The sequence below is a fragment of the Strigops habroptila genome, chromosome 13, assembly GCF_004027225.2.
Source record: "Strigops habroptila isolate Jane chromosome 13, bStrHab1.2.pri, whole genome shotgun sequence".
NCBI lineage: Eukaryota > Metazoa > Chordata > Aves > Psittaciformes > Psittacidae > Strigops > Strigops habroptila.
In genome coordinates, this window is record NC_044289.2 from 1,671,985 (window position 1) to 1,699,149 (window position 27,165).

The 27,165-nt window shown below is 49.0% G+C and overlaps 1 protein-coding gene across 3 annotated transcripts in view; it reads left to right on the plus strand.

Moving 5' to 3' along the window:
• The window catches only part of TOP1 (DNA topoisomerase I), a 68,521-nt gene that overhangs the window by 32,338 nt on the left and 9,018 nt on the right, over positions 1–27,165 (plus strand). For all 3 annotated transcript variants that reach the window (XR_003993915.1, XM_030502526.1, XM_030502527.1), the window contains exons 4-13: positions 9,072–9,192; positions 9,767–9,825; positions 12,537–12,632; positions 13,615–13,690; positions 14,684–14,781; positions 19,011–19,126; positions 23,137–23,258; positions 23,939–24,061; positions 25,448–25,635; positions 26,264–26,408. Coding sequence is in view for 2 of the 3 variants with exons in the window: in XM_030502526.1 (XP_030358386.1) it covers positions 9,072–9,192; positions 9,767–9,825; positions 12,537–12,632; positions 13,615–13,690; positions 14,684–14,781; positions 19,011–19,126; positions 23,137–23,258; positions 23,939–24,061; positions 25,448–25,635; positions 26,264–26,408 (1,144 nt within the window). In the remaining variant the exon portion in view is untranslated. The remainder of the gene's footprint in view (positions 1–9,071; positions 9,193–9,766; positions 9,826–12,536; positions 12,633–13,614; positions 13,691–14,683; positions 14,782–19,010; positions 19,127–23,136; positions 23,259–23,938; positions 24,062–25,447; positions 25,636–26,263; positions 26,409–27,165) is intronic.

Genomic DNA, 27,165 nt, shown 5'->3' on the forward strand with positions numbered 1-27,165 from the left:
AGAGGGAGAAAAGGTTCCTCAGGCAGAAGTGTGTGTGCAGATGGAAGATGTGCAGTGCTGGCTGTGTCACTGAACAGGGATACTCATGTCTCAACCAGCTACTGCTTAGGCAAAGGCTTTTCTTGACACTGAGCTGGTAGATGGCCATCTACAAGGTAGACATCAGCCTACAGGGATGCTGGGGAGAGACTCTTTATTTTAGGGATTGTAGTGATAGGACAAGGGGTGATGGGTTCAAACTGAAACAGGGGAAGTTCAGGTTAGATCTTAGGCAGAAGTTCTTCCCTGTGAGGGTGGTGAGGCACTGGAATGGGTTGCCCAGAGAGGTTGTGAATGCTTCATCCCTGGCAGTGCTCAAGGCCAGGTTGGACAGAGCCTTGGGCGACATGGTTTAGTGCGAGGTGTCCCTGCCTATGGCAGGGGGTTGGAACTAGATGATCTTAAGGTCCTTTCCAAGCCAAACCGTTCTGTGATTCCGCAGTGTCAGGCAGTTGGATTTGCTCCCTCAAAGGGGTTGCAGTTTCTGAGCAAATGGCTTCAAACCCCAGGGGAACTCTTCCCTTGGAAGGTTTCCAGACAGGTTAGAAACCAAGTTCTTCATGTGTGCAGCCAGGAGGGGTTTCCTCAGAGACACTGGCATTGGGTTTGGCAGCACAGTCACATACTGATGGATCCGTTTCCATGATGTTCTCTTCATAGCACCAGTTTCATTGGAAAAGCACTTACTTTCTCACCCCTTGTTCAAATGGCACCTCCAGTATGTGTGTGTGTTACTGAGCAATATCTGCTTGGAAGCACACTCCTGACAGCCGGTTTGCAGCACTTGGCTTTCTGTAAAATAAAACTCCTTTTTAGGCTCAGCAGCTCTTGTGAGCCCTTTGCAGCGAGATGAGCAGTGATGCTGTGGCCGCTGCCCATCTCATTACAACTTGTTGTAAAGACTCCACTGGCTCGAAGCTCTTGTTTTTGTAACAAAGGGGACAAAATCCTCATAGAATCATCATAGGATCATGGAATGTTTTGGGTTGGAAAGGACCTTCAAAGCTCATCTGGTCCAACCCCCTGCAGTGAGCAGGGACATCTTCACCTAGATCGGGTTGCCCAGAACCACATCCAGCCTGGCCTGGAATGTCTCCGGGGATGGGGCATCCACCACCCCTCTGAGCAACCTGTGCCAGTGTTTTACCACCCTCATTGTGCAAAATGTCTTCATCACATCCAGCCTGAATCTCCCTCTTTTAGTTTAAACTCCTCATCCTATGACAACAGGCCCTGCTAAAAAGTCTCTCCCCATCTTTCTTATAGGCCTCTTTCGAGTGCTGAAAGGCCACAGCAAGGTCTCCACGAAGTCTTCTCCAGGCTGAACAACCCCAGCTCTCTCAGCCTTTCCTCACAGCAGAGGTGCTCATCCCTCTGATCATTTCTGTGCCCTTCCTATGGACCCTCTCCAGCAGGTCCATGTCTTTCCTGTGCTGAGACCCGTTCCAAACCCCAGCCCCACAGCAGTGCCACTGCGTTACTGTCCCTCCACTGTGCCCATCCAGCGCCTCCCTCTGCAGCAGAACCCAACTGCTGGGGACCCCCAGCAGCCCCCGAGAGCCTGTGCCCCACTGGGGGCTGTGGCAGCCCTTTCCATGGGGGATTTGAAGGGAAAACCTGCCTGTTTGTACTCAAGTGTCTCCTCTGACAGGGAAAAACAAGTGAAAAGTAGCCATGACTGCTGCAAATTAAGCAAAACCTTCCCGGGGCAACAGGAATGTGGGATTTTCCAGGGGTTTTTACCTGTATGGGGAATGTGTAAAGCACTTGATAAAAGCTCTGTCCCCTGTCGCTGAAATTGAAGATGAAGCCTTTAGAAAAGTTTATCTGAGATCAATAGAACTGCCTGGAAGTCTACAGAAACTCCATTCTGCCTTCACAAAAGCTGCTGTGTTACTGCAGCAGATGTGTTGGATCTTGGGTAATTCCAGACAGGCTGAAGGGTGCTGCAGCAGAAATCCAGCTGCTGTTGTCACTGGGACGTCGTTTGTACCTCGGTGGGGTTTTATACAGAGTGTGGGGTCCCCTAATTGTGTTCTGAGCAGGATGGTGCTGTGCTGGGCACAGGCACAGCATTGTCTGCTTGGGTTTGAAGCACATCCTTTGTCTGTCTGTAGCTGTTTGACAGCTTCATTTCCTGCCCTGTACTTAAAAAAGGCTTTGAAAAGAAAACCTGCATCAGGAAGCAGCAGATCTCCAGTGCAGGAGAATAAATGTTTCCTGTATCCAGACTTTGAAGGATCTAAACTGCCAAGAGAAGTCTCAGAAATACCTAAAATAATTTGGGTTTCATATGGCAGAAGTGTGTGGAGCGCTATGTGCAACTTCTGAAATTTGCTTCTTGCTTTCCTCCTCTCCCACTCACAAGATGACACTTGTGTGTCTTAACCACTCGTTTACAGCTGTAGTAAACTGGGAGAGAACATTGGAATGCCTCAGATCTCCAGCACCCCTCAAGGAAAGAAAATTCAAAGCCCACTTAAGAAATATCCGTATCAGGGAATAAATCCACATCACTATGGAGCAAAGTGTTTTCTTCTGCTCCTTTTAGCCCTGTACTTCCCAGCCCCCAAAACTGCCAGAGGGGAGATTGAGAGGAGCTCTTCGGCAGAAGTTCTTCCCTGTGCGGGTGCTGAGGCGCTGGCACAGACTTTTCCCAGAGAAGCTGTGGCTGCCCCATCCCTGGCAGTGTTCAAGGCCAGGTTGGACACAGGGGCTTGGAGCAACCTGCTCTAGTGGAAGGTGTCCCTGCCCATGGCAGGGGTTGGAACTGGATGAGCTTTAAGGTCCCTTCAACCCAAACCAGTCTGGGATTCTGTGAAAAGAAAAATCTAATCCACACCCGTTAAATATAAATGTCAGTGATTAAAAACCCGACATGAAGCAGATCTGCTGTGGCAGTCCCTCTGGCCGTGGGAGATGAGCATTTCAAACAAGCAGACCATGTACAGTAGTGAAGTAATGGGTCCTCTGAAGCCAAGACCCAAGAGATTGGTTCAGAAGTGTCGGCAGTAGCAGTGTCTGCCCAGAGGTGTCTCGGGCTGTGTGTGCAGCGCGGGTGCCGCTGTGCAGAGCTGTGCCGGGGAATGGCAGCAAGGAGGCTGCTCCTCGTGCTGCCAGCGCGGAGCAGCGCCGCATCCAGCGGCAGGGAGAACGCTCCGCTGGCAGGCTGCGTGCTTCTGTGAGCGCAGCTGGAGGTGACCTCAAGTGTGGGACACAAGGGATTTACACTGATCTTCACTGGATCTTCAGAGTTTTATGGTTTTGCTGGGAAAAACAGACTCCAGGCATTAAACATCAGCTCAGACTTCTTGTACGTGTCTGATTTATTACATGATCCCAAAGTAAGCGTCACATGGATTGCAGGCAGGAAGAGGCAGAATAGGTGACACAGGGGAAAAGCAGTTTCAAATGAACACTTGTGCACCCCCTGCTCCCTGGCCTGGGGTGGGGGGGGTGGTTTTTTCCCCACTTGCATGCACAGTTCACCTCGATCAGCTTCCTAATGTGATACTGCCTTCCAGTAACAACTTACTGCTCTTCATTTAGCAGCACACCTGATTCTCACACAGCCATAGGAGGTGCTTGAGACGCCTTATCCTTGGTTCACTGCGTGAATGTTGTTCTACTTCCTGTAGCTGTGGATTAGTCCAGCTTTTATCTTGTTCATCTTGCTGAAGGCTTCATCTGTTATCTGCAAACTGGTGCAAAGACGCCGTTCAGCTCTGGGAAAAGTGGTTGCAGGGGTTTTATTGTACTGCTGAAATCCCACCAGAACCATTGCAGCTCACGTGTTCGTTCCCTGTAATACCAGATGAGAGCTCTCTGACAGTGAGCAGAAAATAGTGCAAGCCAGCCGAAAGCTCGCCCTTGGCTGCTGTGCCTCCTGGCTGCTCCCTGCGCAGTCAGCTCTTCCTTGCCTGGGTTAGGCTGAATGTGATCACGGCTCCCCATTGATACAGAATTGCATCACCTGGGACGTGAGCTGTGTAACCTGGGCTCTGTCCCTGCTGGGTTTGTAGGTTGCACTGAAATCACAGCTCCCTCTTGTTGCTCTACACTCGGTTGCATTGCAGCAGCCCCGAGCAGGGCTGGGCTGGCAGAAGGCTCTGCTGCTCGCTAGTAACAGATTCCCAGGCGTGAGCTAATTGCAGCCGAGAACATAAGAGAGAGGGAATAAGAGACACTTCAGATAGTGCATCCTTCCCAGCTTGCGAGTTGTGAAGCTGGAGTGGAAAGGGCTGGGAAGGGATTATTAACGCGCAGAAAAGGCACCTGAAGGTGTTAGGTTGCTGCCAAGCGGGTGCAGCTCGGAGCAGGAAGCTGTGCTCTGCACATCTGCCGTTCCTCAGGAACACTTTCCACCCGTGACCTTCCCGTGTGACGGCAGGCTGTGCCGCTGCCACGTGCCTGCTCTGCCTCCCTGCTGCAGGCAGGCGCGCTGGGAAGCAGCCGTGCTTGCCAGGGAGCCGGCTGCTCTGTGCACGCACTGTTGCCTGCGCCCAGCCGCGGCTCTCCCGGGCCTTCACGTGTCCTTGCTCACACTAGAGCTTCTGGAAGGCAGCAGGCAGTCAGCAAAGCGGTTCTAGTGCTTCAGGAGAGGTGTTTGTACTCACCTGGCCTTTGTCTGAACTAAGCCCATAGCATCACGATGTGCCTCTAGATGATGCAGTCCCTGGTCCTGCCTGTATTAATACGGTGTCCTGCTGTACCTTGGGAGAATCACAGAATCACAGAGTAGTTTGGGTTGAAGGGACCTTAAAGCTCACCCAGTTCGAACCCCCTGCCACGGGCAGGGACACCTTCCACTAGAGCAGGTTGCTCCAAGCCCCTGTGTCCAACCTGGCCTTGAACACTGCCAGGGATGGGGCAGCCACAGCTTCTCTGGGCACCCTGTGCCAGCACCTCAGCACCCTCACAGGGAAGAGCTTCTGCCTCAGAGCTCATCTCAATCTCCCCTCTGGCAGGTTAAAGCTATTCCCCTTGTCCTGTCCCTACAGGCCCTTGTCCAAAGCCCCTCTCCAGGTTTCCTGGAGCCCCTTTAGGCACTGGAAGGCTGCTGTGAGGTACCTTTAACAAACCCACAAACCGAGCACGTTGGCAGCATGAAGCCCCTTCCTCTGTTGTAGTGGTTCAGCGGAATGCTCGGGGTGAAAAGGAAGACCCTGTTTATCAGCAATGCTGGGCATTCCCAGAACAGATTGTGAGCAGCTGGCTGATGATCCAGCTCTCTTTTTTAGGCTAAAGTGCGCTGAAGTTTCCCTCTGTCTTACCCCAGGGAGTTCAGGCTGGCTTGCTGGCAGAGGGGTATGTGCAGGAAAGGTAATGAAGGAGCCACAGTGCTCTGAGAAGTGAATTCAGGATAAAATGATCTGGGTGCACACGCTCTCGAGACCTTTTTGTTTGGTTGGGTTTGGTTTCTTTAGAGAAAAGTGATTTTTTTCCCCCCACTGTTGAATTGGCCAGGCAGGCAGGCTTCTGAGCTTTAAATTGCTCCCAGTCCCTTCTAATAATAGCTTTGGAATTGTCTGAAATATCTTCTTGATAGAAGGCTGAAAGTCTTTGTTCAGGGTAAGGATGGCATCCTGGTGCTTTCTCTTTTCTGTTGAGATGAGTGTGGTGGTTAAATTGTGCTCCTCTGGAGACTCACACAAGTATCTTGGCCAAATGAAAGACCAAAGCAGCTCAGCTGGACTGAAGTTAATATCTGAGCAACTTGGAGGAAAACAGTTACCCCTCAGGATTGCTGCTTGAAGCCTTTATTCCTGCAAAGTCCCGTTTCCGCATGGGCTGCTCTGGGAGGAGCAGGTTCCAGGCTCTCTTTGGGCAGAGGGGCACATGCCTCCATTGCTGTGCCTGTTGGAACATCCTGGATTGAGTTGGGGAGGTCAGAGCTGTGGTCCATGGCTAGAAACACGTAGTGCTGACAAGCAGTAATCTACTTACAAAGGAGGAGAAGAAATCTCTGCTCTTTTTCCATTGTTAACACTGGAGCAGCAGCACATGGAAGCAGGTTTTGATGGGGAGGTTTCTTGCAGTCCCCCCCAGCAGCAGCAGGACCTGGGCCCTCACCACCAGTTCTGCTGGATTGACAGTGAAGCTGCAGAGTCAAAGTGGAGGCAGAGGTTCCACTTTGGTTTGGAGAGAAGTCACTGCTCTCTGCAGAGCAAGGGGGAAGGAGAGACTTGTGATGAGACAATAATAAACCCCCCCAAACATAACTCTGAGTCAGGAATGCAGACTCTGGCTCCGGTGCTGACAGTCATGGCTTTAGATTGCTAACTGACAGCTTGTCAGTGGTGGCCACTCACTCTCTCGAGAGCAATGTCATTTGAGCTTCCACTTAAGCCTGAGTTTTAGCACTCTTTTATCCCAGCCGAGTGTGTATCCCAGCCCTCTGTGCTCCTCTAGGTCAGTGGCACTTTCTCCCTGTTTCACTATTTGCTTTGCAGATGTAGATTGTCATCTATTAATTCGCTTTTAGTCACGTTGTGGGTACATGCCAGGCCTCTGTCAGTCACATCTGGCAGCCGGTGCTTTTGGCTGGTAGCAAGAATGAGTATGGGGCTTCTGAAAGCCTCTTTCCTTTTCTCCTATTCCAAGCTCCCAAATCACAGGCAGTGCCATGAACTTTCCCTTAGAGAACCAACTCCATCGATTGCAGTGCGTGCCCTGCTTTGAAGATGCAAATGGTTGTCTGAGTAAAACATGTTATTGCAGGTAGGATTTAAATACCAAATAAGAACAAGAAAGAGTCAGAAAATAGAAACAAGCAGAATTGCAGAGAACAAAATGGGTCTGAGCTGTGCGTGTGTTTGGTAAGGGTTTTCCTGTATGACTGTATGTATATATGTACACACCCCCCTTTGTAAAACTGTACTCTGTGGCAGGTGAGGTACCTAGCATCCAGGTAACAGCACAAGATAGAAAGTCAGAATTTCCAGACCTTCCTGAGTTTAAAGAGGATTAGTAACACGTGTGGGCTTTGTGCTTTCAGGCAGTGAATCTCCTTGGAGCAAAGGAAAATGAAATGGGTGACTTGAGCATGAGCTGCTGGTGAATAAGCAGGGTACAGAAGTGGGGTGCCAAAGCTGAGCAAGAGGCACCTCGTGGCTTCCCGAGACCCAGTGGCAGGCTGTGCTGTGTGTGTGCTGCGTGTCCTGAGCACCCAGTACATGACAAGAATAGGCTGCAGTTGTTGAATCTTCACTCCCAGACAACATGTGGTGCTCTGAGTCTTATCTACAAGAATTGCTGGAGTGTCAGTTCCCTTTTAATGTTTTATATGGAGTATGAAAAGGTTGCTAGAGAGATGAAATGAAGCTGGTTTATCTTCCTACTGATCTCTTCTAATGTGACGCAGTACGTGCTCATACCAAGTTCCTTCAGAGATGGCTTTTCATGCTTTAGCTGCCTGGCGTTGGGAGGCTGCTGTGTATCTGCTGGAGTCCCTGCTGCTCAGAGCTGGAATAACCTACATCTCTTGTAGGTTCAGGTCCAGCTGGGGCAGTGTTCATGAGGCTGTGGAATGCTCTTTACTCTGCAGCTGTACAGCTGGGTGTGGGTTGGCATATTTGTGACTGTGGTTGTAGCACACACAAGCTTTACGGGAGCTGGTTAGTGTGCTGCTGCTTTCTGTAGCCATCAGACATCCAGCCCTCTTGAGATCTGGTTTTCATGACAGAAGGAAGACTGGAAGCTTAGATCATGCTCTTACCTGCCGTTCCAGGCTTGCTGTTTTTCAGGGCTGTTTCCTCAGGTTGGTTTGGGCTCGTACTTGAGTGGTGAAATAGCTGAAATAAGGAAGCTGCTTTTCTCTAGTAAAGCTTTGCATTACATCGTGTGGTCCTAAGGAGAAGCAGCGCCGCAGAGAGCAGCAGTGATGGGAGGCCAGTGCTGAGGAAGGAGAAGTGTGAACTGTCAGCGTGAGGAAGGCAGCTTGCTTGGTGCCTGACCATGCGCAGTAGAAGAGAGCCCAATTCCACCATGCCTTTGGCTTGCTTAGGCCCGGGGTGACCTCAGAGAGTCCACACAACCTTGTAGACAACCTTGTAGATGTTGACAAGCTTGTTGCTTGGCTTCCACAGCAGTACTGCTTATCCTCATGGCCAGTTCAGGCAGTTCCTACTGTGAGTCTCCTGAGAGCATTTCCTCACTTTCTGGCTCCAAGGGTCAAGTCATTCCATGAGAAAACCCATTTTCATTTGGAAACAGCCACATGTGTCTTTCTGGTTGATAAGAAAAACTTGAGAATGTTGATCCGAACTTGCCCAAATGTCTCAGAAACCAGAAGCGGGTCGAAACAGAATAAAAAAAGGTTCATTTTCTTCTCCTTGGGAGCACTTCTTTCTTCTCTGAGGGAAGGATGTGGGTGTTTGACCTCTCAGCACGTACCGCAGCGCCAGGCTCTGGGCAGCAGCAGAGCGGGGTCGGGCTCGGCAGCACCGTGCGCAGGGTGTCTCAGGCGGGGCTGGCCGTGCGGTGAGGCTCAGCTGAGGACTGCAGCATCCCTGCCCTTTCTGTTTGACTTTGCATGAGCACAAGGACATCACATCTCCTGTTTGCTCTGGTTTTCCCATCTGTTTGGGAATCAGAGGGATCAGCGGTTTTCTCTTCCAGTTCCCGAGATGAGAGCTGCTACAGAGACAGACTGTTGTCTGAGCAAAAGCTGACATTGACGGCACTGGCAGCTCTGTTCCAGTGACCTTTTATGTGGAACAGGAAAAAGAGAAGCAGAGCCAGTGGGAATTGAACCTGGAGTGTTGGGCTTTAAATGCAGGAGCTGTGGGTTTCCACAGCAATTCAGGCTGATGGGGCTTTCCTCAAGCAGAGCACTTGGCAGCTGTGGTTTCGTGGTATCTCTTCCTCCCGAGGAGGATGGGGGACATGTGACAGGAGACTGGGGGATCTTCCTGTTACAGTGCTCCTTTATTTTGTAGGGTTTGTAATCGTCAGAACCTGTGACTTTCCGGCTGGAAGCCATCTGTGTTAGTGCTGCCTCCCCTCTCAAAACACACACTCTTGTCTTGCAGTGAGCACAAAGATTCCTCGGAAAAGAAACACAAAGACAAGGAGAAAACCAAACACAAAGATGGCAGCTCAGAGAAACACAAAGACAAACACAAAGACAAGGAGAAGAGAAAGGAAGAGAAGGTAGGTGAATCCTGCAGGAGGGACAAGAGGATGGTTCTGGTTTCTGCTACTGAACGGCGCAGACTCAGTGGTTAGATGTAGTTTATGCTTTCAAGTATCAAACTGTATAGAATCAGCCCAGTGCTAACCCTGAGCCTTGGTTTGTGGAGTGCTGCATGTGAACTTGTCAGGGCTTTGTCTGCAGGCATTGGGAATGGAAACACTTCCGCAGTGAAGCTGTGTCCAGTGGCTCCACATTTCTTCCTCTGTTACTTTTCCCTCCATGAGGCTTAGATCCAGAGACAAGGGAGATAAATCTGTTGGATGATGTTCATTCTATGCAAGGACAAACTGTACACCCAGCTCCAATCTACTGAAGAAATTGGAGAACCAGAAAATACTGAATTGACCAAGACTCACACAAACTATTGCCGTTTTGGGGTGTCATGTAGGACACTAAGGGCTACAGGGGTGAAGACACAGTTGCAGTACCCTTTGGTTCCTTCTGCAAGTTGCAATCTTGCCTGTGTTGCATGTTGAAAACATAATGTGCTCTGGGCAGTGCTAATCAGCGACTACTTCTTGTGTTTTTCAGATGAAATCATCTTCTGGTGATATGAAAATAAAGAAAGAAAAGGAGAATGGTTTCTCCAGGTAAGAAATCAGGTCTATGATCTGTAAAAAGTGACAGTTTGACTTTTTTTGGGTGCTCAGTGTTGGGCTCATCTCACTTGGTCTCGGGGAAGGTACTGGAATGCTTTCAACCCTTCCAGACAATGCATTCGTCTCGGTTACGGGGCTCGGTAATCGATCTGCCTACCCTGTAACTGGAGGTGGGTGCTGCTGGTGTCTGCCTGCACAGGCTGGGTTTGTCCAAGCATTAAACAGAATTCCACTGAGGACACATTGAACTGCGAGAACACTGGTAGCTGGAGTAGAAAGAACCTTTGTTGTAACATTAGTACTTGAAGCCTGCAGGCAGTCTTCTGGAGACGGGGCCTTGTGAAGACAGCCCAGGCTGCCTCCGAATCTCTTCTGTGAGTGAGTGCAGCCTAAAGCCTTTGCAGAGGAGGGACGAGTAAGGAGGGTGCTTGTGTAAAGTCAAAAGTACCTGCAGGAAGTGCCTAGGTGCCTGCTCTGCTGAACTCCTGCTCCTGATAGAGCTTCCTGGACTGCGTTGTGGTATCAGGCATCACTAAATAGTCCTATTAAAAACCCAAAGTGAGCACTTAATACAAGAGTGGTTTTTTTTGATAGTTAACCACTAAGTTCTCTTGTGACTTGTTTTAAATCCAGCCACAGGTTATTTTTGAGGTGATAAATCAGGTGCACTGACTTACTGGAGGTCTGTGCTATGGTGGCTGGTGGGCTCAGTCCAGAAAAGCTTTCAGTCATGTCCACTTGTACGAAGCCACTTTAAAAAACAAAACCAGGAAAAAGCCAAACCCACACACCAAAATCTCCCAGTGTCACCCTGTTCCCGGCTGCAGAGGGGCTGGGAGGAGACCCCTGTCTGGTGCATGCCTGGTAGTTCTTCTCTGTGTGTTTTGAATGTGCCCTGTTTACGCGAGTTCTCCTCTTGACACGGGTTCCTCCGTGTGGTTCATTGTAAGCCGCAGGCAGCGGCTCTCCGCGGCGCAGGGACGAGGCGCCCTCTCCAGGCCCTGCTGGGGATGCTCTGGAAGTGCAGAGCAATGGCATCCCGGTGTTCCATGGTGTAGGAGCCAGCTAATAATAACTCTGTGTAGCCTCTGCTGTTGAGCAGCATTGCACGGGTGAGTTGATCTCACCGGGACGGTGGGTGCTCTCATATCAGCGTAACTGGGTCCTCTTTACCTGTAAGAGCATTTCCTGGCGTGTTTGAGGGAAGCCTGGAGGAGCCATCACGGTTGTGCCTCCCTTGGGGCTAAAAGCTGCCTAAGAGCAAGCAGTGATTTTCTTCTTTTTCCCTGCTGAAATATCCTTTTACAAGATGTTCTCACTCAGATGGTTTTGATTTTCTTCCTTAAGCCTTGGTCGGATGAGCAGTGTTACAGTCTTGGAAACAAAGCAAGTCAGGGTTCAGCTTGGTCACACAGCTCCTTTCTTTTAATGCTCACATTTTATTTCCCTCTGTTACAAAATGTTGTGAAATGTTTCAGTGCTAAAAGAGATGAGATAAAATTCCTTCAGCAGCTTCAGCAACAGTAGCTCTGGATTTCTGCCTGGAGGGGAGACTACATGAAATGGGACAAATACCTCTTTTTCCAGCGATGTTTTGCAACTGTCTCCGGGCTGCAGACTCGTGTCTGAGTTAATCAGAGGCGATGCCACAGAAATGGCTTCTTAGAGCAGCACATATCTGCTTCCCCTGAGCTGCATCTGCCAGCACTGCAGAGCTTTACAGCTGTGAAAGAGCAAACTGCTTGTTCTGCTTCACGGACACATCACCAGCTAAAATCAGCCTCCAGAATGTCTCTTGCTGACTGCAGTCTACAAAGCAGAATGCTGCTGCCTTTTTTTCTCCCACTTCATCCAATGGCAGAATCCGCATGTTGACTTGGAAACTGAGTCAATTGGAGCTAGAAATTGCTGCTTGAATATGAATAGGAAAGCCCAAGATGGCACTGTTACTTTTTCTACCTGAGTGGAGCAGCACTAAGTGCTTCACAATGTGGTTTTGGACTCTGAGACATCTTTCTCTTGATGAAGATAAGTGAAATGCGTCTGTGAAGTCTTGAAATGATGAGTCTGTTTAAAGGGATAGTGTCTCTTGCTTGCAAACTCTTATTACTGATGTCTTGGGACTTCACAGCTGAAAAACATAACCTCATATTTGTGGTCTGTTGAAAGGGACAGGATTGTTGCTTCCCACAGTTGGACAGGGAGAAGAGATGGATCAGTTGAACTTTGCCAAATCTTTGTTTCCTCTTCTGGGTTTCACAAGCCTCATTATTGAGTTGGCAAAAGATTCTGAGCAATGGCTTCCAAATCTTTGGTTAGTTGATAATCTTCTCTCTTATCAGGCTCAATAAGGATATTGAGTTGAAACTAAATGATGCACACGTGCATTTCAGTTTTGGCTTAGGGATAGTTGAAAGCGCTGGAAGCTGCAGTTGTTTTTACTCAAAACCCCAAAGAACCACAGTGAAGTCTGAGCAGTTGGAATTGGTCTTGGTGTTGCTTGAGAAATGGCAAGTACGGAGGCAGGGAGTGACTCTTTCTGTTGTCTGTGGATGCTCAGAGAATGACACATCTCAGGTCTTTGGGGTCTTCCAGGCCTGGAAGATGTTGCAGATGTTAATTTCTTAAAACTGAGTTGTTGCTGGTTTCCAAGAGACTTCCTCTTTGAAGCTAGAACCACCTTTCTTTGCTTCTTTTTGTAGTCCACCACGTATTAAAGATGAACCAGATGATGATGGGTTTTATGCATCTCCTAAAGAGGACTCCAAACTCCTGAAGAGACCTCGAGAAGATGATGAGTAAGTGCTGTGGGTGCTGGTGACTCAGGTGGTTGCCTTCAGTTTCAGAAAGATAACACTGAGGGGGGTGGCTGGAGGTCTGAGACCAGGCTCCTGATGCTGTTACAGGGTTTCTGAGCAGGGCAGGGATGGTATTTGTGATGTCCAAGGTGGAATAGTGTTACCATCACAGCTTCTGCAGATGGTGCTGTGAAATGTTGCAGAGCTGGTACATAAAACAGAAGGCAGGTAAAGAGACCAACGAAGATTGTGAAACCTGAGCTATTAATGCTGGCTAAGTGGCTGCAGTGGTCTCCGTTGGGTGAGGAGATGATGGCACAAGGGGATAAAATGTATTGTCAGCCTGTTGGGGGTGGTGGGAGGTTTGCCTGCACTGCTTGGCACGATTCACCTGCAGCTGAAACATGTGGTGAGTTGTGCTGAGGAGCACACATGGTGTTTGTTGGTACAGTGGCCCACCCCATAGAATAAAAGCCCAGCTCCATCACACTCATCTGTCACCACCTGCGTGCATCCAGCTCTTTAGGTAGTGTGACCCCATTAGCAGGTAGGAGGGGGGAAGGGTTTAACCATCATGGCATTCTGTCCCTGGGTGGTATTTCTGTGTCCAGAGGGATGGGTGTGACACCTCTCCTTTTGTGTAATCGTTGCTGCCTTCTGCTGAGTTTTGGTGACCTCCCATCTCATGTCTGCAATGGAAAGATTAAGAATTTGCCAGTAGTTAATTTTGCTACTGTTTGAACTGGTGGGGGCTGAGAAAAGTGAGCCTTGTGGGCAGATCCCAGACCAGTGCCTGGGAAAGGAGTTGAGGGTGGAACATGCCACTGGGCTTTTGCCCATTTATCCCATCCCTGGTGGCCACTCGTCACTGGTGGCTACTCATGCTTCTGAAGCAATTCCTCATCAGTGAAGATGTATGAGCCTGTGTGTGACTTCTCTTTCTTTCGATCATTTTCATCAGCTAGTCTGTGTGTTCTTACAGTGCTGACTACAAACCCAAGAAAATCAGAACAGAAGACATCAAAAAAGCAAAGAAAAGGAAACAAGAGGAAGAAGAGGTAATGTGTAAGATGAGTTTATGGTCAAAACCAACAAGTTGGTGTTGGATTATGTAGAGCAGGGGTAATCCAATTCATGGGTGGGAAGGCAGAGGCCAGTGTGGGTCAAAGCTGCATGTGGCAGGTCCCCACCTCTGGTGCAGGTTAACTTGTCTGAGCCATCGTGTATAAAAAGTCAGGAAGACTTTTCCTCTCCTACTCTTAAAACAACGGATGGAGAGGGTGCCTCCAGGACATCAGCACGTTCCAGGCAATTCACAGTCCTCCTGTTGAGTAGCTCACAGAGGGCAGAGGAGCCTCACTAGTGACATCTGGTAATTGCACAGATGAGGTAGCACAGTGCAGAAGCAGAGGAGAAGAAACTGAGATTAACTGCTAGAAAGATGCTTGAAGCTTTTAGACAGAGCCTGGGTTGGAAATGTCTTTGGAGAGGGACTGGGCGCAGAGGTTATCCATCATTTGAGACCAACAAACCTCACTCCACATCTAGCAAAGACACCCTATGAGGCACATGTTGCAAGCACCCCCTGACCCCAAGGTTAATTCTTCCCTTCAGTGGACGTGTCTCTACAGTGATGTTATGGCAGTAGGTTTCCAGAAGCCCCCTCACAGTGGTGCAGGTGAGCTCTGTAGCATTTGCCAGACTGGTTGCACTGGTGCAGGCCAAGGAGGGTGTTTCTGTAACTAAGCAATCACATTACTACGGCCCAGACTCGCCACCTATCAGATGAGGCAGAATAAGTGACTGTGTGCACTTAGCATGTCCCAGGTATAAAATAAAAAGCATCTGTCTTAACCCAGAAGTGGGACATCAGCAGAGTTCAGCTTGACAGGACGAGCAAAGAGCTCATTTACGTAGTGAGGCCACAGGAATTCAATTATTTGTGGTCAGACTTACACACCCCAAGAGACAGTCTTTCAGTGTTAAAACGTGTTTTCAGGGAGAGGGGAAATACAGTTCCTGGTTCTCACGGATTCTTCCTCATTTTGCAGGACGGCAAAGCAAAGAAAGCCAAGAGCAAAGATAAGAAGGTCCCTGAAGCGGACAAGAGAAAGAAGCCGAAGAAAGAGGAAGAACAGAAGTGGAAATGGTAATTATATCTCAGTGATGGAGGCTGCTCTGCACCTGGGCTCTCCTCACCTCCTGTGCTGAGGAGGCACTTCTGGCTTCCTCTTCCCTCCATTCATGAGGATTTGTTCTGAATAATTGACTTACCTTCTGGTAAGCTCCAAACGAACATCTCAGTCACTGTGTTCACCCTCTGAAACAAGAAAGCAGCTTTTTGTGGGGTTGTTCTTTGTCCTCCTTCCACCTCCTGAACGTAGAGGCTACCTGTAATGGTCAGATACCAGTAGTATTGCGCCTAGACCCTCTCCTTGCTGACGCTCTGCAGAGCCATATGAAAACTCGTAGGCTTGGGGGCATCAGCAGGAATATATAAAGATGTGCAGATGTATTAGCTGGTGTTCTCTAGTGTTCTGTAGAGGGTACAACATGAGTGGGTGTCCACCTTCTTATTCTAGCTGCATGTCAGCTCTGTGCCTCCCAGAACTGCTCCTGCCTCTGGCATCAAAATGGCAGTTGGGTCAAGTGACTAGTTAAGCTTGGGCTGTTTAGGAATGATGTTTGGAAACAAGTTTGGAGTGCGAAGCACATTGTGTCCTGCCCAGGGTCCTACAGGGACACCGCGGAGCAGCTGAAGTTGTGCTTTCACTCACTCTTACATGGTTTTAGAACCTTGTTTAAATAAATGTGACCTTTCTGGTTCCTTTGGAAGACAGGCCTGGGCTGCATCACTAGTGCTCTGTGTAAGAAACCTGCTGGATTGATTTTAGCTGTCCACAGTGATTTAAGCTACTGCTACTATTGAGGAGCTGTTACTGGTGTGTTCTGAAGTTTGGACCTTAGCACTTCCCTCACTTTAATGCATCTGTGGTTTTCAGGAGCATGTGTGTTTTCTGCACTCCTGTAATCTCCTGTAATGTATTTTATGACCTTTTGGGGATGATGTTTACAGGAGTGTTTTCTCAGCTCATTTGGCTATGTTTAATAGACCTGTTGTGTTGCCTTTGCAGTCTTAGTCCTTTCACGTTCAGTCTTTTACCCTTTTATTGTCACTTTTATTGATTCACCCTTAAGCAGAGAAATCCTTCTGTAGTGTTTCTAGTCATTGCTTATTTCTCTGATTGTCACAGCTTGTTCGGAACATCAGCACCTGCATGGCTGTTCGTGCTTGTGTTCTCTGGTAGAAACGTGGGTTTCAGGCACTTCCCCAAAACTCTCCTGGCTTTTTTACTGTTGATTTTTTTACTGAGCACTCCACTTGGTTCTCAGCCCTTTGACACTGTATTTTTCGTGTGCTTTGCCATTAGCAAACCACAGGGACACGAAACAAGCAGGAGCTATGGAAGGTGTCTTTAAGCCTTAATGATCTGTTGTCTTTTGGACTTTGGCTCAGCTGCCCTTGCCGGTTCTGTCTAACTTAATACGCTGTTATCACAGCTGCCTTGTGCTGTAGTCTGTATCCTTCAGCAGCAAAGCTGTACTTGGAAGGTGTCCTGTTCCCCCTCAGCTGCCTTGGCAGCACAGCCCCATGTAGCTCTGTCGAGCTCTGTGATTGCTTCCTGCTGAGGAGAGCTGCCTTTGAAAGCATGTGCTGCAGAGCCTGGCAGTAGGTACCTGCATCCTTCTGCTGATGTCCTCTCGTCCATCTGCAGCTCTGTACAGCGGGGCTTTGCAGGACAGGGATTCATCTGCACTTCACTTGTGTCTCTTAAGGGCGTATGATGATCATCTGAGACAATTTGCTGAACGTCTGGTACCTCACGTGCTTGCCTTGAGCGTTTGCCTCCTCACGGCTGTGAATACTTGATGCTAGGCATTCCCAAGGCATTGGCCTCATTCATCACCATGTGGAGCTCTTTTAGAGGTCATTTTCACACCCCGTCAGTGTGTGAAGAATCTGCGATCCAGAAGGATACCTTCTGAGCACTTCTCCCACCTTGTGTTATAGCAAGTTCATTTCCTTGGAATAGCATACCCTTGAGGTATATTCTGCTTTGTTATTTTCCTTAAGAATCTTCTCTACTTTCATTCCACTTGAAGAGCCCTCCCCAGGCCTGTCTTCCTGAGCAGCCTGGCATTCTTGGGCAGGTTCGGTGTGGGATTTAATCAAGGAAGCTGTTAGTTAGCACAGTGTGTGCTGGTGTCAGTAAGGCAGCGTTCCCAACAGGCAGCATCCTCCTTGCTCCCATGAAAGCATTTGTAGAACACTGCTTTAGGAGCAGGAGCTGCTCTGGGCAGTGTTGCTGTAATGCTTTGTTTCAAACCAAAGGAGGAGGAAAAATTGGCTAAACTCAGGAGGCTCACTTGTACCTTTTGTCTTAATGCTTCTGTACAAGGCTTAGGAAAGTGGAGGTGGGATTGGGAATGGTTTATGATCTTTTTGTGGAAGGTGTTCCTGCCCATGGCAGGGGGTTGGAACTGGATGATCTTAGGGTCCTTTCCAACCCAAACCAGTCTGTGATTCTTACTTTCTGGTGGCTTTGGGCTTAGAAACCACCCCATGGATCCCATGTGTCCTCCCAAAAGGCACGGTGTGCTTCAGCTCTGCTTAGACTATTACCTTTCCAGTACTGCTTTAAATGCGTTCCTTATACAAGGACAGGGCAGAGGAACAGGATTTCTCATCAAGTAAATACAAGAGTGATAAATCTTCCACAGCCACAAGCCTGTCCTGCAGAGTAGTAGCTGCTGTGAATGATCTCCTCATTGTTTCTTACCGGAGTAAAACCCCTCACTGTCAGAGAGGAGCAGCGTGTCCTGGCTGGAGGAGAGGAGAGTGGTTTCAGTTCATTTTGCTGGAAGCAGCTTCTGGGTGAAGAACTCAGGCCTGTGTTTGACAAAATATTTCCATTTCTAGCTCTAATGGATTTCAGAAACAATCAATAGCAATGTAAATATTTGGGATCTAGACTTGCAAATGTCACTTGGTATGATACCAGGTTCTTGTATCAGCACAGTTTACTCAAGGCTTCTTCCCTGGCGGGGACTGCGATCTGCCGGGCTGGTTTTGTGCTGAGAGCTGGGATTTGTGAACTCTGCTGGGGCATGTTCCTGTGCTTCTCCTACAAAAAGGCAGCTCTAGTGCTGTGGTCAGGATGGTGCCTTTCTAACTCCAGCCAAGTGCTGCGGCCCAGGCGGTTGGTTTTGTGCAGGCACCAGTGAAACAGTTTGAGTGTCTTGTAGCAGAAGCTCTTTTTCCTGTTATCCTGGCAGGGATGAAGTGATCTGCATTGGTGCATCCCCATTCCTGGGACACATGCAAGACACACACAGCTTTTTCCAGCTGCTCTTGCACCCAGCATGGGGCTGCTCCATAGGGCTGGCACTAGAGGGAAGCTGAAACCCTCTTTTTGTTGTCGTGGCTGCTCAACAGAGCTGTGTGGTTAATTCAGAGGCTGAGTGCACGTTGGTTAATCACTAAGGTAGAACAGCCTTTCTCAATAAGGAATCCTGTGCCAGCAGCATGGAGCAGCAATGTTCTGGTGGTCATGAAAGGAGCGTGGAACCAGGGGCTTGGGCAGAGGGTGCCAAGGGTGATCCTGGGCGATTGTTCCCTCGGAGCACAGGAGTGGCGGTGCCTCGTGTGTGACACCAGTGCAGCACGTGCACAGCATCTTTAGAGAGGTGCTTTAAGGCAGGTTCACAGTTTGCCAGTGCTGCTCTGTTTTCCTTCAAGTCTGCTTTTCTTACCCAAGAACTGGAATGAATTTCACATGACAGCAGGTTTTAAGCTTTCTTGTCCAAGCAGGTTTGTTCTCAGTTAGGTCGTAAATGAACATCTGGTTCTTTATCTCTGCCTTAATGGCAGACTTGGCCCCATCTGAAAGCAGCTGCGTAACACACTACAACTGCTTGGCTTTGCTGAGCAGGCATCCCGGCCCTGCAGGGAGATCACAGCTGGCTCTCACCAGGCATGATCCCAGCTCTTTTACAACACTGAATTCCTCATTTCCTTAGGTTCTAAGCTTTTTCAGCTGAGGGATTCAGCAACAAAAGCAGCAGTGAGAGGTGAGGAGCATGGTGTCAGCAGATAACCTGTGACCCAGGTGTCCTGTGCATGGACATGGCTGTGCTCTTTTACAAGGAGGAAGGGGAAAAACAAAAGTCATGGTGGGAGTGCATTGAACATTTGTACCTGGTCTGTGCCTGGCAAAGCTGTGACTGCTTGCTGATTCTCATACTCTTATACCCACGTAGCAATCAAATGAAGACCAGGAGCTTAAAACTGTATTGGTTCATCTCTCTCTCTTGAAGGTGGGAAGAAGAGCGCTACCCTGAAGGCATTAAATGGAAGTTCCTAGAGCACAAAGGTCCTGTATTTGCTCCACCATACGAACCTCTGCCTGAAAATGTCAAGTTTTATTATGATGGTGAGTTACTCTGTGTTTCCACTTGCTGGGAAGAGAAATAAACATTCTCAGGGTACTGTGGTGGTCTTCTGGGGACTGAGAGATGAGGAGGTGGTTTTGCTTTAGTGGTTACCTTAAAAGTTCCCCGACAGCTAAGTGAGGGAACAATGTCTGGAAGCAAAGGAACAGCCTGCTGGATTCTGCTAACCAAGCTGACATGGAGATGAACTTGTTCTTGCTCCATTATGGTGGTAAATCTCTCAGGTTACTCAATGCTATGAGTGTGTCTTACACCTGCGAGTAGCAGTGTCTAACCAGTAGAGTATGTAATTGTAGCTACTTCATCACTGGTCACTTCCTGGCTTGTTTAACCTTATTAATTGGAACTTCCATCATCTGTGATGAAATTCATGATCATTTGGTGGCATGAGACAATCGAATTGGGATACAGATGAGTAGGATCTTGTAGGAAGGTGTGGGATGAGCCTGGCATCAAGGACACAGTCATGGTCCCACTCACTGAGCATGGTGTGTGGTAGAACTAGTTGATGTGGGTTTCTGATGCACTGGGTGGTTGTTAGAGGCTGGAGACGAGGTGTGATAACCCGTGTGCTTCCTTTTAGTGCTGTGACTGTGTTAAATGAAGGATCACATTAAGCCAGGATTGGATTCAGTGGGAGGCATTTGAATGGATGAAAACCTCATTTTTGGTGAAAGGGACATCGGGAACTCTTCCAGGAACAATGTGCTGCTTTCATGTGGCATGACACAGTGGTTTTCAGTGCTGAGAAGGAGGCGGCGTTCATTTTCAACAACAATCTAGTGAAGCAAACATACTGCATCCTATTATGGGCTATGTCTAAGCAAGCAGCACAGTGGGCAGGGGTGTCTACCAGCTTCTTTCTTAGGGTTTGATAAGAATTTGATCAGAGGTTGGATTTCCCCCCCCCCATTGAAGAATGTATGATATCTGGGGAAGAGGAGATTGCACTGTAGCTATCCCTTGAGTGCAGGCAGCAAGAAGCTTCCCTCTATCTGGCTATGTATTTCACAAAGCCTCTAGGAAGTGCAGGGATTTCTGCAACCTCTGTGTCTGTCAGGGCACAAATTCATCAATTGGCTCGACAATTATGGGATGGAATGGGGGGGAGGCTGCCTTCCTTGAGAAACTGGGTTTACCCTGCAGCTGCCGAGAGCTGCTCTCTGCTGCCAAGGCATTGTCTGATGTCAGGATTTAGCCAGGATTTAGCCCAGGGTGATTTGTGGAGCCCAGGTCACGCTGTGGCTGCCCAGCCAGCTGCCAGCTCTCACTGGAGGGATCTGTCCCTTGCCTAGTGAATGCACTGTGGTGAGATCCCTGTTTCCATGCACCCTCAGTGGGTTTGCTGATGACACGGAGCTGTGTGGTGGGGTTGACACATGGGATGGAAGGGATGGGGTCCAGAGGGACCTGGACTGGCTGGAGAGGTGGGACTGTGTGAGCCTCATGGAGCTCAACAAGGCCAAGTGCAAGGTCCTGTCCCTGGGCTGGGGCAATCCCAGCACAAACACAGGCGGGGGGAGACTGGATGGAGCAGCCTGAGGAGAAGGACTTGGGGGTGTTGGGTGAGGAGAAGCTCCCCATGACCTGGCTTCAGTGTGCGCTTGAGCCCAGAACCCCGCCGTGTGCTGGGCTGCACCCCCAGAGCGTGAGCAGCAGGTCAGGGAGGGGATCCTGCCCCTCTGCTGTGCTCTGGGGAGACCCCCCCTGCAGTCCTGATCCAGCTCTGGGGCAACAGCACAAGAGGGACGTGGAGCTGCTGGAGCGAGGCCAGAGGAGGCCCCGGAGCTGCTGCGAGGGCTGGAGCAGCTCTGCTCTGGAGCCAGGCTGAGAGAGCTGGGCTGGGGCAGCCTGGAGAAGAGAAGGCTCCTGAAGGGGACACCTTAGAGCAGCTCCAGTGCCTAAAGGGGCTCCAGGAAACGTGGAGAGGGGCTTTGGACAAGGGCCTGTAGGGACAGGCCAAGGGGAATGGCTTTAATCTGCCAGAGGGGAGATTGAGATGAGCTCTGAGGCAGAAGCTCTTCCCTGTGAGGGTGCTGAGGCGCTGGCACAGACTTTTCCCAGAGAAGCTGTGGCTGCCCCATCCCTGGCAGTGTTCAAGGCCAGGTTGGACACAGGGGCTTGGAGCAACCTGCTCTAGTGGAAGGTGTCCCTGCCCGTGGCAGGGGTTGGAACTGGATGAGCTTTAAGGTCCCTCTGGCACAAACCAGGCTGGGATTCTGGGATTCTAATACAATGACTGCTGGAGCTGCTGCTGGTGCAAGAGCAGACTCAGTGAAGAAGCAGCCGGAGCTGTCTTTTAGGGTTTGATATCTGTTTGAGTGATGGTGGGTTAACAAGCACTGCTCATACCCTGGAGGTGGCTGAGCTGCCTGTTTATCTGTAGCTGGGGCAAGGTGAGATTGTAGATGGTGGTGCTGCATTTCAGGCATGGCCCATGGGGTGTCTCTCCTGCTCCTGATGGCCCTGCTTGCTCTCTGCTTTTCAGTTGTTAAGGCAGGTAACTGATACTCATGACTCTGGAATAAAACTCTTTTTTTACATGCCCAGTCACCAAGAGCCTTTTCAATCCTTTGTAGAAAGGAGGAAACTGAGTCCAGTGCAATAAATTCTAAAGTGATTAGAGAAAGGGGACAGAGCCTTCAGCTATTTGGGTACAATACCAGCCATTTTAGCCCCATAACATGTTACTGACTCCATGGCCTCTCTGGAGCTGGGCTCACGGCCTGGAAAAGCGTTTCCCTTCCCCCATTTCCTGTTACAAGCAAACAAATGCTGTATTTTAAGTTGCAGCTTAAAAATTGGCATAGTTACTGTTGCTTTAATGTGGAATATTCTCAGATCGTTGGAAGGACCCTCCTGTTTTATGAGGCCTTGCAGATCTTAAGGCATTCTAGCTGACTCCCATGCTTTCATCTGGGAGATGATGCAACTTTCCAAACACGTAGTAAAGCAGAAGTGGGGTATTTTTTCCCCGGAGCACAGAGCCAGCAGTGCGGTTCCTGTATTCCCCTTTGTGCAGCGCAGTGGGCGTTACAAAGTCCCAGGTGCTGCCTGCCTGCACACCGGTACTTCAGACACCTTGCAGCTAGCTGGAGATGTGAGCTGCATGCAGAGTCCTCCGCAGGGATCACTGGCACTTCCCGTGTCGGCAGGAATGTGGTCTGGACCGAAATGATGCTCCATAGGGATCCACAGCTTCCATGTCACAGCAGTCTACTTCCTCGTGTTCCCAAGGCTTCCCCTGCAGCAGTTCCACTTTGCAGTGCACTCCTGCAGAGGAGCTGAAACGTGGCCTCTCCATTCACTGACAGCTCCCCCTGTCTTCAGAGCGACAAAGGCTGCTGAGCCTGGTCTGGAGGCACAGGAGGGCATTCCCGCAGCAGATCGAACCATCAGCAGCACCCGGATGCGTTGCCCTGCAGTGAAGGAGGGTTAGATATTTTGCATCACTTCCCAGCCTATTTGTGGCATATCCATAGGAAGGGCTCTTCCTGGCTAGAAATAGCTGAAGGCTGGAAGGGGTGTTCCAGAGCAGAGCCCCTCTGTGGGTAAAGAGGAACAGAGAGACTGTACTTCCTATAGGTCTGAGCGCTGGAATGTGAAATGTGACAGAGCCTGTGTGTGCCTCTTTCACTTCAAACAGCAGTGTCTCCCCTGGAGATCCACACCACTGGGGTGTCCCACGTGGGCTTTCCTGCAGGAGGCCTTTTCCCCTTCCTGCCCTGTCTCACAGCAGAGTGCTGTTGCTTTTTTGTGATGTTTAGATTCCAGAGGAAGCCTTTCTCCAAATGTTTATGATGAAAGTCAAGCGATTGTGCTCCTCTGTTTCCTTTGGCCATCCCATTTGCTCTATTATGCAACACTTTTAAGCAAAACTTCCCTGTGGTAAAAATACAGAGTCCTTTAAGGCAGTTATTGTGACCTCTTTGTGGCTTCAATTCCTGGTTTCTATTTGCTTTAAAAATGGAAATCTTTTCTTTCTTTGTAGGTAAAGTCATGAAGCTGAGTACCAAAGCAGAAGAAGTTGCCACATTCTTTGCAAAAATGCTTGATCATGAGTACACTACAAAGGAAATCTTCAGGAAAAACTTCTTCAAAGACTGGAGGAAGGTATGCACATAGTCCTGGGGCAGTGGCTCTGCATGGCCAGCGTCCCCTCGGCACCGGGCAGGGAAAAGGGACGAGTGTTCCATGCACGAGAAGGTTTACTGGAGGCAGCTAAAAGCTGTCTCAGATCATAACTGTGAGTTTTCAGTTCATCTCTAGTTTCACCACAAGGACCATGTCATAAATACTTTCCAAACCAACCAAGTCAGACTTCTCCCAACCCAATTTGCTTGTTCTATATAGCATGGTAGGGTGTAACTGATGTGTCACGTACCTGGTTGAAGAGCCAGCTTTATATTCGAAGGAAACCCCATCCAAAGACTTAAACCCCAGAACTTCACCTCAGTCATCCGCCGTGAGGTCAAACCTCGAGATCAGTTGGTGCAGTTTTCCTGGGTGGATCACTGGATTTGTCTCCCTGTGCCTCAATGGTCCCAGCCACTATTCGGTGTGAGCACTTTGGGAGGGAGTGCAGCATTGCCCAGCGCTTGCAGAGATCAGAGTGCTGCAGGAGCAGCACTCCACATGCTTGGGTTCCTGTGCTTCTCTCTTTGACCTCAGCTGGAGGGAGCATGTGCAGGAATTTGGGGGTTTATTGGGAGAACCTGTCTTTAGGGTAAGTTCTACCATACATAAAACCTTACTGTGTATGAAAACTGAACGTGCTGCTTTCTTTCTGCAAGGAAATGACCCCTGAAGAGAAGAGCACTATCACCAGCCTCAGCAAGTGTGACTTCACCCACATGAGCCAGTATTTCAAAGCTCAGACGGAAGCTAGGAAACAGATGTCCAAGGAGGAGAAACAGGTATCAGAGGGAATTCTAGGAGACATCTTGCTTCTTAGCTGGCTTGTAAACATCTTTGTGTAATCGTTCCTCTGCCTGCCTTGCTGTCTGTAAGTCAGTGTTCACCAGCTTTCATATGAACTGCCGTAGTTGTTATTGTGCAGCTCAGGTAGGGCAAAGCACAGTGTTCACAGCTGAATCTTCATCCTAACTTAAAATGATACTGATAGGGCTAAGGCTCCTCATCAAGAGAATGAGTGGTGCTGCCTCCATGGGAGCCTTGGTCCCTGGCCAGCAGTGAGCAGTGGGCACTCGGTTACGGATAGATTTTCATTTTAGAAGCATCTTGAGTCTGGAGGATGGAATTGGGGATGGTGGAGGGGATGCAGCAATGATATTAGTGATTAAAATGAGAGAACAAATCTTAATTATCAGGTAATGCAGTTTTCTGAGTAAGAATAAACTTTATTTCCCAGTCACAGTGTCTCGTGGGGAGAGAATGAAATGACTGAGATTTCCTGCAATGGAAGTTGGAAACTTGCCCCAAGTTCTCTTTTGCAACGCTGTAATCATTGTCCTTTGAGCAAGGGGTTTGGTAGCTTGGAATTACAGCCTTTGGGGTCAGAGGGGTCCCACCAAAATAGAGAGCCCATGTCTTACTGCTGCTTGCATTTGATAAACAGGGGGTGAGCCCTTCTCAGTTGCTGTCTGTGGTAGTTGCTGTGAGAAAGCAGCAGTGGCTTTCTGTCTCTGGTTCTTAGCCTGGCGCCCCGGTGGTGTGTGTGGGTCAGATGTTTTATCTGAGCTGCAATGTTTCTGTTTCTCTGTGTATAGTCAGAGTTCAAGCACAGAGCTATGCACTGAAATCTCAGCACATTTTTACTTGGGAGCCTGTGTTCTGCTTGCGAGCCCAGTTGCTGACAGAGGCTGGAGACGCGGCAGACTGGAGACATTCCTCTGCCTGCCTTCCGATGCCGAGTTCAGACACTCAAGTCTGAGGTTTTGCACATAAACAACAAGATGTAAAGTCCAGTGGGTGTCAAATGCTGAATAGAGCCTATAAAGCAGCAGTACGGTGCTGGGGCTGCCCTTGTAGCTGGGATATGTGGATAGAGGTACATGCCTCTACTGGGGCAGAATTGTAGCTGTCTGCGCCAGCCCTGATCTGTTTCTCTCAAATACAAGTTTTAAGAGAGTTTTTCCATATTCTTTCCCGTTTCCCAGTTTGCTTGTGCTGCTTGCATTTTATGAATGCTTTTCTGGACAGTCTGCTGCTCTGGGTGTTGATACAGCACTTAGCATGATGGGGATCTGCTTTTGAGTTGGGTCTTCAGCATTAGTGTTGGCATGTAGAGATGCATGTGGTGCTGGATACACCAGGTCATCTTTGCTTTTGGCTTCTTTCAGAAAATCAAAGAGGAGAATGAGCGGCTACTGAAGGAATATGGTTACTGTGTGATGGACAACCACAAGGAGAGGATTGCCAACTTTAAGATTGAACCCCCAGGTCTCTTCCGAGGTCGTGGGAACCATCCCAAAATGGGCATGTTGAAGAGACGCATCATGCCAGAAGACATCATCATTAACTGCAGCAAGTGAGCACTGGATGCTTCTCGCCTTGGCTTTGCTTTCTAGATAGGCTAGCTGCTGGTTTAACCCCCTGCACGGGTTGATATTCAAGCATGTACAGCACACATGCTGCTTATCTGAACTCTTACATGGATAAAAACCTGAGTCACACAAGCAAAGACTGAACAAGGCTATCAGGGGTTTCACGTAGAACTTTGTCAACATACTTTCTTCCTCACACCTACAGCTTGATCTGCTTACCCAGCCTTTCCTGCTGGTATTTCCAGAAAGGAATTTTCTCCTAGGTAGGCTGCCATACTTCGTCTTCCTCGATGCTGAAGCCTGAGGTTTGCTGGGCTTCTCTTCAGTCTTGTCCTGATAAGTGTCCACACTCTTGCAGTGTGCTCAGATCAAAGCTGGTCCTTGCACTGTGTGCTCCTCCCTGTTACACACATCAGGCACACATCGGTGGCAGTCACATTGCTGAGATTTGACTCTTCACTTTGATTCACTTGATTTCCTGCTTGTGGAATAAGTAGTGAAGTTGCCTCAGGCTTCTTCCCCTGTGCTTTCTTTGTGTGATGGTATTAGTTGCTTTCTCCATTGTGATGCTGTTGAAGTCTCTTTAAATAGTTGTTATTTGCTGTTTTGCAGGGATTCCAAGATCCCTCCCCCTCCACCAGGACACAAATGGAAGGAGGTCCGGCATGACAACAAGGTTACCTGGCTGGTGTCATGGACCGAGAACATCCAAGGCTCTATCAAGTACATCATGTTGAACCCTAGCTCAAGAATTAAGGTAAGGATCTACTTAAATTCAATGTTACTGGTCGTGTCTCCAAGAAGCAAGTGTAGCTGTTGGCTGGGAGAGGGGTCGGAGGTAAAGCTGGCTCGTTTCATCCTCCTCTGGTTGCAAAACATAGAAAGTTTGTGTGCTTCTGATCCCCCTTGAAAAGAAAGAAAACAGTTCCTGCACAGGAGAGCAGAGGGAATCTGGAGAACGGCTGCTGAAAAGCAGCATTGCATCATTCCTAGTAGGAATCTTTGCCCTGTGTAAACCTATAAGGAAGCGATTTACCCAAGAACAGACTTGCTCTGGTGGGTATTTCACCTCCGTCTGGCCCTGCCTGCCCCGGCCTGATCAGCTGGTGAAGTTCTAACCACGGGCTGCTCACTGGTCAGTTGTAAAATGAAAGATGTGGCCAGGCCGCTGGCTGAGGAGGCTGTAAGGACTGAAGGAAACCAAACCCTGCTGTGGGAGCAGGTAACCAGTCAATGGATCAATTCCTTAGAAGCAATGAAAACCTGTTGGAAGATGATGAGCCTTCAGCATCAGGGTAGGATTGAAATTTCTCTCATTAAGTGTTTTTAGAAGAGAATTTCTCCTGGATTGGAAACAAGGGGTTTCTCTGGCAAGTATAGGGAAAAATCTCTGTTCCCTGTGAATTCATGACCTCTTTTTGCCATGGCTCAAATATATAATAATGATGATGAACTGTTGAAGTTGCTTTTACATTTTATGGATGTTAATTACATAGCTGAAAGAACATAAGTGT